This window comes from Mus caroli, unplaced genomic scaffold, assembly GCF_978045245.1.
Source record: "Mus caroli unplaced genomic scaffold, Mus_caroli_1 scaffold_11, whole genome shotgun sequence".
Classification (NCBI taxonomy): domain Eukaryota; kingdom Metazoa; phylum Chordata; class Mammalia; order Rodentia; family Muridae; genus Mus; species Mus caroli.
In genome coordinates this window covers 99873790-99890714 of record NW_028227266.1, presented here as the reverse complement: position 1 = coordinate 99890714, position 16925 = coordinate 99873790, and the positions used below count along the sequence as shown (strand labels likewise).

The 16925-nt window shown below is 40.7% G+C and overlaps 1 protein-coding gene across 2 annotated transcripts in view; it reads left to right on the top strand.

Moving 5' to 3' along the window:
• Ppp2r3a (protein phosphatase 2 regulatory subunit B''alpha) overlaps positions 1–16048 on the top strand; it is a 133097-nt gene extending 117049 nt beyond the window's left edge. For both annotated transcript variants that reach the window (XM_021171945.3, XM_021171946.3), the window contains one exon: positions 13130–16048. In XM_021171945.3, the coding sequence (XP_021027604.1) occupies positions 13130–13256 (127 nt within the window). In that variant the 3' untranslated portion in view covers positions 13257–16048. The remainder of the gene's footprint in view (positions 1–13129) is intronic.
• The last annotated feature ends 877 nt before the right edge of the window (positions 16049–16925 follow it).

Genomic DNA, 16925 nt, shown 5'->3' with positions numbered 1-16925 from the left:
TTTGTTGGGAGTCTAACTTCTTGAGTTCTTTATAAATTTTGGATATTAGCCCTCTATCAGAAGTAGGGTTAGTAGCCGGGCGTGGTGGCGCATGCCTTTAATCCCAGCACTCGGGAGGCAGAGGCAGGCGGATTTCTGAGTTCGAGGCCAGCCTGGTCTACAAAGTGAGTGCCAGGACAGCCAGGGCTACACAGAGAAACCCTGTCTCGAAAAACCAAAAAAAAAAAAAAAAAAGTAGGGTTAGTGAAGATCTTTTCCCAATATGTAGGTTTCCATTTTGAACTACTGACAGTGTCCTTTGCCTTACAGAAGTTTTTCACTTTCATGAGGTCCAATTTGTCAATTGTTGATTAGAGCCTGAGCCATTGGTGATCTGTTCAGGAAATTCTCCCCTGTGCCAATGCATTCGAGGCTATTTCCCACTTTCTCTTCTATTAGATTCAGTGTATCTAGTTTTGTGTGGAGGTCCTTGATCCACTTGAACTTGAGCTTTGTAGAAGGTGATATGAATCAATTTGCATTCCTGTACATGCAGACTGCCTGTTAGGCCAGTGCCATTTGTTGAAGATGCTGTCTTTTCTCCAGTGTGTGGTTTTGGTTTCTTTGTCAGAGGTCACGTGTCCATAGATGTGTGGGTTTACTTCTGAGTCTTCAGTTCTATTCCACTGATCGACCTTTCTGTCTGTGTATCAATACAATGTGGTTTTTTATCACTATTGCTGAATTGTACAGCTTGAGATCAGGGATGGTGATTCCCCCAAAGTGGAAATAGTCAAACTCAGGGCTGAAACCAACCAATTAGAAAGATGAAAAGAATCATCAAAACAAATAGCTGATTCTTTGAGAAAATCAACAAGATAGAAAAACCCTTAGCCAAACTAACTAAAGGGCACAGACACAGTATCCAGATTAACAAAATCAGAAATGAAAAGGAAGACATAACAACAGAAACTGAGGAAATTCGAAAAATCATCAGATCTTACTTACTACAAAAGCCTATACTCGACAAAACTGGAAAATCTAGAGGAAATGGATGATACCAGGTACCAAAATTAAATCAAGAGCAGGTAAACTATCTAAACAGTCCCATAACCCGTAAGGAAATAGAAGCAGTCATTAAAAACGTCGTAACAAAAAAAGCCCAGGGCCACATAGTTTTAGTGCAAAATTCTACTAGACCTTCAAAGAAAAGCTAATACAATACTCCTCAAACTATTCCACACAACAGAAACAGAAGGAACACTACTTAATTCATTCTATAAAGCCACAGTTACTCTGATACCTAAACCATACAAAGACCCAACAAAGAAAGAGAACTGGAAAGAAGAAGTCAAGGTATCACTACCTGCAGATAATATGTAGTGCATATAAAGCAACCCAGAAAATCCTACCAGAGCTCCTACAGCTGGTAATCACCCTCAGCCAAACGGCTGGGTATAAAACTAACAAGTCAGCAGCCTGCCTTTATACAAAGGATAAATGGGCTGAGAAAGAAATTAGAGAAACAACACCCTTCACAATAGCCATAAATAATATAAAATATCTTGGTGTAACTCTGACCAAGCAAGTGAAAGATCTGTATGATAAGAACTTCAAGTCCCTGAATAAAGAAATCTTCTAGAAGGCCTCAAAAGATAGAAAGACCTCCCATGCTCATGGATCAGTAGGATTAACATAGTAAAAATGGCCATCTTACCAAAAGCAATCTACAGATTCGATGCAATCCCCATCAAAATTCTAACACAGTTCTTCACAGACATGGAAAGAGCAATCCTCAACTTCCTATGGAAAAACAAAATACCAAGGATAGGGAAAACAATTCCCAACAATAAAATATATTTTTTTAATTTTGAGACAAGATTTTCTGTGTAGCCCTGGTAAATTTTTTAACTAATTAAAAGCATGTCACAAGATGAGGGAGGTATAAATAAATAAGCCTGGCCTCCAGTTGCCTTAGAGCAGTGGCATAAAATAACCATCAATTATTCCATCAATTTAAATATAAAAGTAAGCCTAACCAAATACAACAGAGGTTCTCAACCTGTGGGTCAATGCCTTCTTTCACACAGGGGGACAGGGGTCACTTAAGACTCACTTAAAAACACTGATATTTACATTACAATTCATAATAGTAATTAAAATTATAAAGTAGCAATGAAAAGAATTTTGTGGTTGGGGGTCATCACAACGTGAAGAACTCTTTTAAGGGATCACAACATTAGGAAGGTTGAGAACCACTGTACTAAAAAGATAGAAAATAAAATACAATCTGCTGGAAAATAGACTGTAAGGAAAACTAGGATAAAGAGAGGGAAGTTATGTGTAAAAATTAAAAGAAGGCACAGAAAATACACATGTAAGTTTTATTAGCACATCTCAGCAGAAATCTACTAGAAATCTACTAAGGCAACTAGGAGAGCTAATGTTAACTAAAGTAACCACCTAGAATAGTAAAGCCAAACGTAAAATCGTTTCATGCAGTCACAGAACATGCACACAGCAGCACAGACTCAAGTCATAATTCAAGCACATGTTTTTAGATCAATGAATGAGAAGGGCTAAAGTTTCTTATTAAAATGGTTCAGTTATGGAATAATGATCACCACAAAAAACATTATTTTAATAATTTAAAAGCACTCCTTGAAAAGCTTTCTTGGGGCTGGAGAGATGGCTCAGTGGGTTAAAAGCACTGACTGCTCTTCCAGGGGTCCTGAGTTCAATTCCCAGCAACCACATGGTAGCTTACAACCATCTGTAATAGGATCCAATGCCCTCTTGTGTGTCTAAAGGCAGCTACAGTACTCATACACATTAAATAAGTAAATAAGCTTTCTTGATACTATTAGACTTAAGAGACAAAAAAAATTAGAGGTGGGGAATGAATCCTATTATTTATAGACATTGTAAAGTTCCTAATTTAAAAAAAAAATTGTGAGTTTTGTTCATAAAGCATTTACAGAATACATATTAGGATACAAAACATCCAAAAAATAACAGTACAGACTGGCTTCTGATTAAAAGAAGGTGGACTGGATGCATGCTGCAGTCTTCAGCTCCCACACCACGTACGTACATAAGAGTTACAGCTGGTGGTGGTTCATGCCTGAGACCCCAACATCCAAGAGACCAAGCAACTAAACCATGTGTTGGGGACAGCTGGTACATAGCAAGACTCTGGCAATGGAAGATGACAATTAAGAAACAAAACAAAACAAAAAACAGATAATCACCTAAAAGAAGAGACACTTTAAGTAGACACAAGAAGATGGCGAAAGATGGCGAGCAAACAGGACCGGAAGGAAGGAGCAGACAGCCTTTTGTAACAGAATACAAGGGGTAATTATTACAGATAATGAGAGCAGCACTTAGTGATCCCCCTCATTTGACTAAAACCTAGAAGCAAGGAGGACACCAGAAGCAGCATTCACATAGGTCTAACTCTATATGCCATCCTATCCCTAAAAGAAAGACAAAGGTGAAGACTATGGGAACTTGGAAGGGAAAGAGCAGCCACCCACACACTTAGCCACACAGACAGACTGGGCCATCTTTCCAACCCTCTTCCCCTCCCTAGGCAACCAGCAAGGCAGAGGCAACAGTCTGTTCCCAACAATAAAGAAAAATGAACACACACCAGACAGTTGAGAAATACCAACAAAATACAGTATGAGGACATTCACTGTTGGAAGAAGTTAATACAGAGATAGAACAAGGCATCAAAATGAGTGTTCAGAGGAATGAAAAAAATGTACGCTTAAAAAATACAGTTAGTGTCTTAGAAATGGGGAAGTTCTTCTGTTATTGGCTTTTTGTTTGTTTGTTTGTTTGTTTGTTTTGTTTTGGGGGTGGTTTTTTTTAACGGTTCCTATGTTATGGTGCACATCTGAAGATCAAAGATCAACTTTTAGACATACATTCTTGCCACCTTGTAGGATCCTGAGATCAAACTCAGGTTGGAAAGCCTGGAAGTAGGTGCCTTTTACCACTGAGCCATCTCACACACCCAGAAAGTAAATGTTTCTAATGAAAACTGCTGCATGATACTGAATGGAATGGACAAGGTTGAAAGCATTATTTTTTGTTTTTATTGAAATGCTGGGGTTTAAAAACACCTCTAGAAAACAATAGAAATAATTTCTAGAATTTTAGCAAATAAAGGATGCACAGGAGCAAGAATCAACATTTTTTTCTTTCTCAGCTCTGATTGTAAGTATGTCAGATCTTGTAGATCCTGTTACAATTATGTGGCAGATGCAGATAAAATATAAGCAAATGCATGCAAATTCCAATAGAACTTTAAAAATAAACTCAGAAATAATCACATAGTGTTTCACATCACAAATTATTCCTGTGATTTTTCTTTGAAATTAAAAAAAGGTAAAAGTATTTATTCTTAGCTCATGGGTTGTACCAAAACAGGTATGAAGACAGAGTTGGCTTATCAGATAGCTTGCCAACCCCTCCATGAGTGTGAATTCATCACACAAAATAATAAAGAATTGAAAATCTTTAGCAAGAAAAATACATTACCCACAAAGTGACTGCAAAAAGAAATTAAGCAACATTATATTAATTATTTCCCTCCATTCTGTGATCAAATGCCCTACAGAAACAGCTGAAGGAATGAAGGGTTTATTCTGGCTCACAGCTCCAAGTGCTTTAGGCCATCATGGCATCAGAATCCAGAGGCAGAGCAACCCTGAGTCCCCCGCCAGGAAGCACAGACAACTGCTGCGCTGAGCTCCATCCCCCTTTGGTTCTGTCCAGGACTCCAGCCATGGCCTAGTGATACCACATTTACATCACCTCATCTTACCTTATGTATAGATATAAATCCCTCCAGTCAAGCTTAACATCATGAATACCATTCAAGTACTAGCATGAAAATAACTTTGGGGGCTGAGGAGATGGCTCAGCAGTAAAAAGAGCACTCGCTGTTCTTTCAGATGACCCGGGTTCAGTCCCCAGCATCCCCATGGAACTCACAACTGACTATAATCCCAATTGGTTTTTTGGCCAATGTGTTTTTCTGGCCTCCAAGGACACCTTACACAATAGTAAACTTACATATAGGCAAAACGCACAAACAAAAATAAATCATTTTTAAAAAGAAAACTTTGAATTCAGGATTCTGCATCTTTTCAAAATGTGAGGTCCAAATACCACATGTTGGAGTTCATTTATACAGAGTTCATTTATGCAAATATTTATTTACTTCTTAAAGAGAACAAATCATGAAAATAAATGGGACCTAAATATAGTAAATAGTGAAATACTATAAGCTGCTGTGGGCTGAGAGTGAAGCTCAGTGGGATATCATGTGCAAAGCCCTGAGATTAGTCCCCAGCAACCCTCCACTCCCCAAAAAGGAAATTAAGTAATGAATTATAAATTAACAGTTTTTTGTTGCAGTGATAAAACACCATGACCAAAACCAACTTATAGAAAAAGGAGTTTAATTTGCCTTATGGCTCCAGAGATCTAAGAGTCCGTCCGTCATAGCAGGGAAGTGTGAGGTCCAAGAATTCAATATATGAGCCTATGGAAAACAGTTCTCCTTCAGACCATCACCTCTTAACTATACACAAACAGTAGATAGATTGTTGATATCAGTTAATTCCTGGAAAATAAATTACTAATAGTTGTAACTCAGATAAATCTCTCAAAACAAAACCAAACAAACAAACAAACAAACAAACATCACTGCAGTGATTAAGAGCACAGACTGCTTCTGCAGAAGACTGGCATTCAGTTCTGAGCACCCATGCCAGGCAGTTCAGGCTTGCCTGAAACTGGCTATGCAGACCAGGTTGACCTTGAACTCAAAGATCCACCTATTTCTGCTTCTCAAGTGCTGGTACTAAAAGTATACACCACCAAGCCCAGTTTATTTTCTATGTGTTCGTGCATGCCCACAGAGAACAGAAGGTGGTGGAATATTCCCTGAGGCTGGAACTAACAGGCATATGTGACCACCCAATGCAGGTGGTGAGATCCAAACACCAGTCCTCTAATAAGTAATGCAGGAACCATTCTTAACCTCTGAGCTATCTCCCCAGCCCATTTTTTTAGCACTCCTCCCAGCACCATTTTTTTTAACCTGCCTTAAAGAAAGGGTGTGGGGGACATCGGGTCTAAATACCTACTATGTTTGAGTAACACAAGAGAAACTTAGTATCAGTTAAAGAGAAAATACAATTGGATTAAGCAAAAAAATATTTCAAATTGTGGTCATACTAAGAGGAGTACCAGTGTGCTTGGAATGAAGATGAGGCAAGCAGGAGCGAAAAGCAGGCAGAGTTCACAGCTAAAGGAAGAGGAGGCAGGGACACAGGTAAAGGGTCACGAGAGGCAATGCAGCCACCAGCTCTAGTGAAATTCAACCAGTACATATGAGCTACTCTTGTCACAGACCTCTCGGCTCATGTGGTGGGAGATAAGGCTTACAGAAAACACGTGTGGGAGCTGAGGTCTCTCGGGAAGAGAAGACAAGCAGCCTGTGCAGCAAGCACTAGAGTGTCAGCAAAGGAAAAGGCATGCCTGTCACACTGGTCCAGAAGCTAGGTCAGTGCCTAAAAGTCCAAAGGCTCCAACCTAGGCCTTCACCTCAAGAAGAAATAGAGATAAGTCAGGGATACATGTCATGCAGAATTGCCAGATCCATATTAGAAAAAGGAAGAATGTTAAGAGGCTTAGGAGCCACTCAGAGCTGCCCCAGTCACCAGCTGCACAGGTTACCTGACTCCTCCAGCTCAGTTTCAAAAGACTTGGTAACTACCTTCCAGAGTTATTGTGAGAATCAGAGATAGTACCTGTAAACACCTGGCATCCAGCTACTGGGAACAGGTGCTATGCCTACCCTGGGTAAAGTTAACAAACAGCACACACAAGAAATTTGGAGTTAAACAGTACTAAGCTCAAATTCTTGCTCCACTACTTACTAGTGTGATTCCAGATTTCCAAGTTACAGGATCCCCTCCACAATGAAACCTCTGTAACACCAAGCTATTTTAAGATTTAAAGAAGACAATGTATATAGCCAGGTGGTGTTGGCACTCAGGAGGCAGATGCAGGCAGATCTTGATCCTAGCTTGGTCTACAGAGTGGCTTCCAGGACAGCCAGGGCTACACTGAAAAAACCCTGTCTTGAAACACCAAACAAAAAATAAAAAAGGAGGAGGAGGAAGAAGAGGAGGAAAAAGAGGAAGAAGAGGAGAAAGAGGGAGAGGAGGAAAATAAAATCTTAGAGCCAAGTTCTTTGTAATAAAAAGCAGTACCACTTGGGAGACAGAGGCAGGTGGATTTCTGAGTTCGAGGCCAGCCTGGTCTACGGAGTGAGTTCCAGGACAGCCAGGGCTACACAGAGAAACCCTGCCCCCCCCCCAAAAAAAAAGAAGGAGGAGGAGGAGGAAGAGGAGGAGGAGGAGGAGGAGGAGGAAGAAGAAGAAGAAGAAGAAGAAGAAGAAGAAGAAGAAGAAGAAGAAGAAGAAGAAGAAGAAGAAGAAGAAGAAGAAGAAGAAAAGCAGTAGCTATTTACTTCTACAACTTCTATGACCATGGCCATATTTCCCTACCCTCTTCCAGTAGAGTTTAGTCAGCTGTAAGTAGCATTCATCACCCAGGCTGTTGGCTTCATTCCTAGAGCACAGGACATGGCATCACTGATACAGTAACTATCTGTTTGTGTAAACAGTGGACTGTGAACTGGAATGTGTAGTATGTCCAAGAGAGCCTGGCCTGTGAGTGGAAACAGATGGACTTACTCATCTTAGCACCGGACTGTAGGCTTCTCTAAGGCAAACCACCATTTTTCTGCCTTCTATGTAACCGTATCACCTGATAGACGGTTACGGAAGTGCCTGAGCAAATACTTACCATAGGGCACAGAGAGCAACAGTATTCCACCCAATCCCACAACAAGGATGTCTTTACCAAGTCCAGCACGTACAACCTTCCACAAGTACTAACAGTCATGGGTTGCCCTTTTGTCAAGCTCTACTTCATAGCAGATAAATTACTCCAGGCCTGAGGTTGTAGACGCTGAAGATAAACATGACTAGCTGACACACTATCACAACAAAGACCAGCATAAAAATTCAACCCAGGAGTGAACCCAGAAAAACTAGAGTCCCTATATGAGGAAAGGTTATGTAGTTATTTATAATTAGCATCCTTATTTTAACTTACAACAAAATAAGCTAGAATTCCAGCACCTGCATAGTCAAACAAGAGTTCCCCAAAATACCTGTAACCTGAGCTCTAAAGCAGGTTGCTGGCTTCCAGCCTAGCTGAGAAAACAGAGCCCCAGTTTCAGGGAAAGAGACTGTCTCAGAGAAAGTTGTAGAACATAACAGAAGAGAACACCAACACCCTTTCCTGATTTCCACATGCATAGGCATGGGGGCCCAGACAGCTACACATCTAAATTGAATAAGGTGCAGGTGTGGGGAGCATCAGGCTGAGTCAGCAGGTAAAGGTGCTTAGTAAAGGCTATAAGACCTGAGTGTGATTCCCCAAACCCAAATAAAGGTGGAAGGAAAGGACCGACTTCACAAAAGTTGTCCTCTGACCTCCACATGTTACCACAAACACACTTACCAGCCACGCATACACACACAATAGTTTTAAAAACACCTTTGGTCAAGCAATAGAAATAGCTATTATTCATGCTTCAGCACACCTAAGTAACAGTGTTACTAGCATTCAGAAACAGACTTTCATGCTTTAGAATGTTCCCTAAGCAGTAACTGGTCCATTTCGGTAGTTTATGGCCCAGACATAGTTACACACACCTGTAATCCTAAGACTTGGGCATGAGGGGGACACCATGCATCCGAGGTGAGCTTGGACTATATAAGGAAACCTTATCTTTAAAAATGGGGAGGGAGGGGCAGTATTTTGTTTTGATTTTAAGGAGCTGGAAGGATGGCACAGCACTCGTTGCTCTTGCAGAGGACCCAGATTTGGTTGCCAGCACCCACATAACCACTTGCAACCATCTAAAACTCCAGAGTCAGGGGATCTTGCACCCTCTACTGGCCTCTGTGCACACACAGTAATATGCAGACAGAACACTCATTTAAAATAGAAACTATTTTAGCTTTTCTACTGAGTGTTCTTAAAGCAGATCAACTTTCTGAGACAGGAAAGTGAGATGGTAGACATTAGGCACTTTTATTGCATGTGTGTGTGCATGTGCAAGCATATGCATGTCATGACACACATGTGGAGGTCAGAGTCATACTATGCATGTCACTCTCCTTCAGGCCAGCCATGGCTACTTAGTAGAACCTTTCTTAAGAGAGAGATGAAGGCTAGGGATGTGGCTCGGTTAGTAGAGTGCTTGTCTATCATGCACAAAGCTCCCTAAGTTCTAATCCCAGTATTATTGCAAAAGCTGTGTGGTAGTGCCTGCCTGGATTCCCAGTACTAAGAGTGCAGAAGTGGGAGGATCTGGAGTGAGTTAAAATATAATTAATCCACACTTCTACTTCTGGATTATAAAAGGTTCCCAAGTAAAGAACTAGTGACCATTTTGTTTGTACCCACCATGTCGGAGATTTCCCACAGCAAGCCCTGTGTCAAATATTCTAGCCATTTGTTTCTGTAAATAATCAGAATTTCTGAAACTTGGCCCAAACCACAACTCCCAATCAACACCTGAAACTACATAGAGACCTTTGTCACACCATATATGTGCCAAGAGCAGCTCTGTAAACTCCAGTGTTTCCATCCTAGGATTTGCAGAACCAGCTTAATAGTTTTCCCTAAAAAAAACTTGATTATTTGAGTGAAAACTTCAGGAAAGCTAGGTTCTAAAAGTAGGGATACTGCTGACAGAATTTTAAACATTGTCTGCCTTTATACTTTTGTACTAACAGTATTCCTAAGAAAGCTGCTGTTTTATGCTTGTGAATACTGAACTGTGTGTGGTCTGCTTTCATCCTGAGTCCCCTGCTCACTCAAAAATGGTAACAGATAACACCTCTAAAGCAATTGGCTTTATCAAGACAGGGTCTCACTATGTAGTCCTGGCTGGCCTAGACTCAGGAGACCCACCTGCTTCTGCTCGTAAGTACTGGATGGAGGATGGGGAAAGGAAAGGAAAGGAAAGGAAAAAGGAAAGGAAAGGAAAGGAAAGGAAAGGAAAGGAAAGGAAAGGAAAGGAAAGGAAAGGAAAGGAAAGGAAAGGAAAGGAAAGGAAAGGAAAGGAAAGAAAGGAAGGAAGAAAGGAAGAAAGGAAGAAAGAAAGAAAGAAAGAAAGGAGAGAATGCACACCTACAGGTACTTATGGGGGCCAAAGAGGCTGTCAGATCTTCTGCAGGTGTTGTTACAGGTAGCCATAAGCCACCAAAAATGGGTGCTGAGAACGAAACTCGAATCCTCTGCGAGAGCAGTAAGCACTAATATCCATTGAGCTATTGAGGCTCTGAAGCCTAGAGTGAAGAATATTATCTCAGATAAACAAATGGAACCCTCCGCCGGGCAGTGGTGACGCACGCCTTTAATCCCAGCACTTGGGAGGCAGAGGATTTCTGAGTTCGAAGCCAGCCTAGTCTACAGCGTGAGTTCCAGGACAGCCAGGGCTACACAGAGAAACCCTGTCTCAAAAAAACAACAAAAACAAAAAAAATGGAACACATTTTGCCAGAAGGACAGGTATTTTGGGTAACTAGAAAACAGTGGCACTAAACCCCAAAACTGTAACTAAGCCCAAACATGTCTAGGGATAGCAGCAGCAAGGGGTCTATGGCAGAAGGGAAACCAGAAATCCAGTCCCTAAAAAACGTAAGCATTCAAGCAAGAAAGCAGGAAGAAGCAGCTGTGTCCATAGGGTACAATGTGCTGAGCAACTGGCTGGATCCAAGATGGGAGGAAGAAAAGGTCACTATTGGGATTCTGCCTCACTTCTGCAGGAGCGTGAGTTCAGGCTGAGGAATGCTATCATCTTAGAAAAGGCATCTAGTCGCAGCCAGACGTGAAAGGGCTCTCAGTGTAGCCAGAGGCTGAGGTTGGACAGAGAGGGTTAGAAGCACACAGAAATGGTGTGGAAACACGAAAAAGATCAAGGTTACCCAAGAGTACAAATGAGTTTAGTCCACAGCCTACTTCACAATGCTGGGATCAGGCTCCAACAACCCCACTAGTTCTAAGCTGGATGACCATAAGGTGGCCTCTGGCAAAGTGTGTAAGTTTAGTTCTATCCTTAGACTGTTCTAACTACATGCCCACCAGATCCTCCCAGTTGTAAGTCAAATGTATCTCCAGATATTGCCTTACTAGGTTTCCACAACACTAACCAAAATGACAGTTACTGAATCAACCCTTTTGGTTTGGCCTTTTGTTTTGTAGCCCTGTGTGACTGGCCTGGAACTCAAAAGTATATACCAAGATATGCCCCTGTCTCCAGAGTGCTGGAATGGTGTGGTACCTAGCTGGTACTGTGTTAGGGAAAGGGGGTTGTTTTTATTCACAAATAATCTTGCCCTCAATAGGGTTATGTGTCACAATCATGCTCAGATAAGCCCTAGTACTTCTCTATGAAACATGAGCTACATTTAGCAGTTTCTGATCACCTCCAGCTGGTGGGAAAGTACTCACGAGGTAAAGATATTAATGTAGGGTCAGGTACCATGTCCCAAGTCACATACTGATCAGACCCAGATTAGAATCTGACCTTAAGAGTCTTGGCTCCAGAACCCACATTTTACCCCTTTAGCCACCATTCCAGGTTGTCTCTCTCTCCCAGGCCACCAGAGCTAGAAGAGGCTGGTTCCATTCCATTTCATTCCGGCATTCCTGTAACATTGCATCCCATCATTTGGTTCAAGCTCAGCAAAGTTTGAGTTCAAATATTTACTGAATTAGTATCACTTCTGCCTTAACTCTGAAATAGGCCTTTTTCTCAGACTTGCACTGAGGTATTAAGACACTAACAGCCTGCACATAACAAGTTAGAGACCAAGGAAAGAAAAATGTTTCCCATTTTGACAGGAATAAGCAGTCCTGATTTGTCATTGTTAGAAATAACTTTGATCGCACACCACACCTTGTAAAGCAAGCTTACCAGCATAGCTCACTGCAATGACATATCCGCAACACCTCAAGGATGGAGTAATGGAATAGAAACATAGCTGGGGTATCTGCAGTGAACAGGCAAGCATCACCATGAGCTAGAATCACGGAAGTTTTTCTAAACATTAGGTAGACACTTTTTTTAAAAATGTTTCTCTACTCAAATTATGTTTGGGGGAGGGGCTGTGGAGTAATGGCTCAGTGGTGTGCACATTTTGCCCTTACAAAGAACCCAAGTTTAGTTCCCAGCACCCACATGGCAGCTCACGATCATTTGTAATCCAGTTCCAAGGGATCCAATGCCCTCTTCTGGTGCCTTTCTGGGCATCACACACGGTACACATGCATCCATGCAGGCCATACACTCATACACATAAAATTTACAAAAAAAAAAAAAAAACAAAACAGTTTAGGGGGTTGGAATATGTGGCTCCAGAATAAAGCACTTCTCTAGCATGCCAAAGTTCCTAAGCTACACCAGTGATGTCAAGCACTGTTAACACAGAACCTAATTCAGCCAATGACCTTATATATTTTTCTAGGCTCAAATTAGTATCAGAATATTTAACTTGAATACCTCAGGGCAGGCAACCATCATTCACAAGAAATAAATATTGAACCTGGGAGACATGGCATTTCAAGGCTATCTATCACTAGGCTTTGAAGGGAATTAGAACAGAGGAGAATCCACAAGTGGACTTGATGTCTGCAACAGACACACTGCACATCTAAATATGTCACTAGGGGGCAAGGAGAGAGGCTGTAATACAAAATGAGCGAATGATAAAATGCTCCCATGTAGAAATACCAGTATAAACATTCGAAAAGCTTCTAACTGCTTTCCAACAGATCCTAGCATGAACCTGAGCTTTACAGGGAGCAGGGAGGAGTTTTCTGTTCTAGTCTGTGCCCTCTTCAGAGCAGCTCAATTATATTCATGTTGGGTAAGGGTGGATTTTCAGGCTACTCAAAATCTCTGCATTGCTATATTGATGTGTACCCAAATGTTTATAAACTAATTTTTTAATCAACTAATTTTGCTTTATCTTTTCAGCTCATTTGAAGACTATGAATCAGATGAACCTGTATCTCCCTCTGAACTTGGAAACAAGGGCAATAAAATGGTAGCGTCAAGCCTTTCCGAGCCCCGTGGACAGCTTCAGTCGGTGGATGAAGAGTAGTTTCCTTATGTACACAAGGAGGATGCTGTGTGGAGGTGTGCTAGCTTGTACACTGCTTTGTAAAGGGTGTGATTCCTCCATGTGCACTAGAAACTAAAATGCTCTAAGTAGTTCAGCACAGGAGACCCCTCCAGTTTGTCGAAAATGTGCAGAGCTCGTCCTTGGAAGTAACATACTGTCCTCAATCACCTTCCAAAGTCTACAGTCAGCGCTCTGCCCCTCAGTGTATGGAGGCTCTCTTGGAACCAAGGCCCCACACACACACAGTTCTCTGCACAGTAGCAGAAGCTGCCTTGCTCTGTACTGCCAGCTTCCCCGGGGTACCGCAGGCTCCTACAGAACCTGGAAGAAAACCTCACTTGAGTCAAAAATTCTGGAACTTGAAAAAGGGCCTCTAGAACTGGCTTTGTCCTAGTAACAAAAAGCACTGCCAAAACATCTCAGAAACTACTTCTATGTACTGGAGTTCAGGGACCTTGAACTTACCTGGTTTAATGTAATTTCACCATGACCTGCCAAACTGCTAAGTCACTTTACATTCTCAGGTATTATAACCAACCACTGGGCCCTTCCAGCTCTGCTGGCAAGCTCTGGCAGTCTCTGCATCTGACTGTGGACCTTGTACAAAAATCTCATGAAAACTTTTCTGAAAATGAAGACAATTACAGAATTTGGCACTTACTAACATTTGCAGATAATTGGATAATGTACTAATCTACAAATTAATGACCTATCTTCATTTCTAGCAGAAGGCTTACTTGAAGACTTAAGGAATGTGACATCCCATGGAAACTTCTCACTATACACACTCCGTCCCCTCTCTTGAATACTAGACTAAGTCAGAAGTAAAAGGCACAAACTAAACAGTGTTCCTTACTTCCTGTGGAAAACACCTACCACACCAGGTATTTCATCCACCTCATTATTATCAACCTTGGAAGAAAAACGATTATTCTCACCCACAGTAGAAAAGCCTTTTTTACTATAGTGGTAAATTCAGAATCCTATACTTTTCAACGGCCACAGTGCAGCCAACCCCTACAATATGCTTGTTGTTACCCTTCATGCTGAAAAAAAAAAAAAAACCTAAAAAGAATGGCCATGTCTAAAATCAGAGCGACTCTCTTTCCCAACTTTAAAGGGTCAGAGTAGCCCCCTTCCTCTCCATCCTAGTTTTCTTCCTAATTGAAAGGCCACGCAGTGAGATAATCAAACCTTGGGAAATAGAAAGCCACACGTGGAGAAAACAGTAATTTAAAAAATGTAAAATCAACTAATACTAGAAATTAGCAAGCCCTGCTACCCCACCTGTCCCAAGATCCTCCAGTTCCCTAAGACTCGACTAACCTTCCTTATGCCCATCATAGGAACTGGGAACTATTACAACCAGGAGCTAACCCCGGTAATTAAACCTAACAGCGACTAAACTGAGGGAAAATTTACAAAAGATCTCACACGTTTGGTGGCACATGCCTAAAACCTCAGGATTTAGGTAGTTAAGGCAGGAGCCGAGAGAGAATGCACATCTATATTACCCTAAACACACTGTTTACTGTAATGCCAGTGCTCAGCCGTCTGGGGTGAGGAGGAGTGAGGGCTCAGAGTCTGAGGTCAGCATGGACTACACAGTGAAACCTTGTCTTAAAAAGAATTATATGATGTTGCTGCCAATCCCATCCAAGTTTAGTAGGAAGAGGGAATGATTTAATTTCAAACGAAAATACAAGAGGGTAATAGTTATTCAAGGGGTAGGGATAGAGGTTTAAAGGATTTTATTAGCTGGGTAGTCTAAAGTATTTTGAGACTTACCCAGAAGCACAAAATTCAGCTCTATAATATCCTTTAAACAACAGGAGCACAGGGCTGAGCCAGTTAAACCTCTCTAACTGCACTGAAATGTATGCAACTTGTACTTTATCTGTGGTGCTGGGAATCAAAACCTGGAAGATCCACAGGCCAAGAAAGCACTTCACCACTGCTGCACCTCAGCCCTTGTTAATTATTCAGCTACCTTGTCCCTCCACCCTTACGCAACTCTTGCCTTTTACCTTGAGCAAAGCCCATCAGCACCGTCCAGTTGGAGGACTGATTGAATTTGGGTTACCTGAATTATACTTTCTTTATAAACAACTATCTCACCCTGTTCCTTTCTTAGAAATGAATGCAAGGAGTGTAACTGCTAAGGAACTAGGTTAGTATGTATTTGACGTTTTGGTAAAGATGAAGCTAAGTATACTCCTTACTAACAAACTGGAAATGTCAAGTTGTGACAATACCCCCAGGGACCTTGGAAAAGATGAACTATAATCTAAAGCAGTGATTCTCAACACTCCTAATGCTGTGACCCTTTAATACAGTTCCTCATGTTATGGTGACCCCCAAACCATAAAATTATTTGCTACTTCATAAATGTAATTTTACTATTATTAATCATGATGTAAATAGCTGATGTGTGTTATGCAACCCCTATGAAAGGGGTTTCAACCCCCAGGTTGAGAACCACTAATCTAAATATTTAATGAAAGGAGGGTTTCATAGCATAATTGCCAAGGTAATCAAACTAATAAAATTCTGTATATTTCCCTGTATCTATCATATCTGTTACTGTTCAAAATGTTGGGCTTTGTTGGTTTTTTTTTTTTTTTTTTTTTTTTAAAGGGAAAGAAAAAGGAAGAAAGAAAATCCCAAAACTCTAACTCGGATATCATCTGCTTGGCGTTGAACGAGCTCTGTAGAGATGGTGCATGAGTTGTTTTCCCCTTTGCCAAACAAAATAAAGCTGTCGTATGTTCCGATTGTGGTCACTATACAGTTTTGGTTTTAGATACAATTCAGCTTTATGCCTGTAAGTGCAGCTGAGTTTTTGCAAAAATAACTCTTTGAAGACTTGGGAATATTATAAAGAAACTCTTAAGAATACAATCTATCAACCTGAGAAGTGTTTTCCTTTGGGATACAGGGCTTCTCCAGGATGAAAGGTGACTTTAACCTCATCTATATATTAAAAGGCATGTAACTGGGTATCTAAAATGAAACCAGAGTATTAGCTCCAGATCATACCGTCTTGAGTTTTATATCCTAAAAGCATTGTTACCTACAGAAAAAAAATTCTACTCATTTGTTTAACATTTTTACTTTTCTTCAGTAAGGTTATCATTTTTTTTTTAAGAAAGCAATTTACAGAGAGCCTTTACCCTAGGACTTCATAAAGAAAATATACACTCAACAAATCTAACCAAAAAGAAAAAGTTTAACTCTCTAATGGCAAGGACTCAGATTATTCATGATATACCAATTTAAATGCAGTCTTGTTTTTTTCTTGTTTAGTAATTTCATATCCTGATGGATAAGTCCAGTTACTTCAATAAATTCACAGCTAATTCATTTGTCAACATTACTTTTTTAAAAATCCACACGTCATAAAGAAAAACAATATAAAAAACCAAGGCACTGTAATAAAGTTCTTTTCCCCCAGCTAATACAGACCATTCAAAACATGCTATCCCAAACTCCTCAGTATTCTACAACATAGAATTAGAAAACTATCATTTATTGATAGATTTAAGGTGTCATACAGGTTTCCAAAAATGTGGCAGTGAGAATACCAGCATAAAAAAGAGAAACTTGTGCTAAAAACAACCTGAATTCATCATTGGCAATATTACAGAT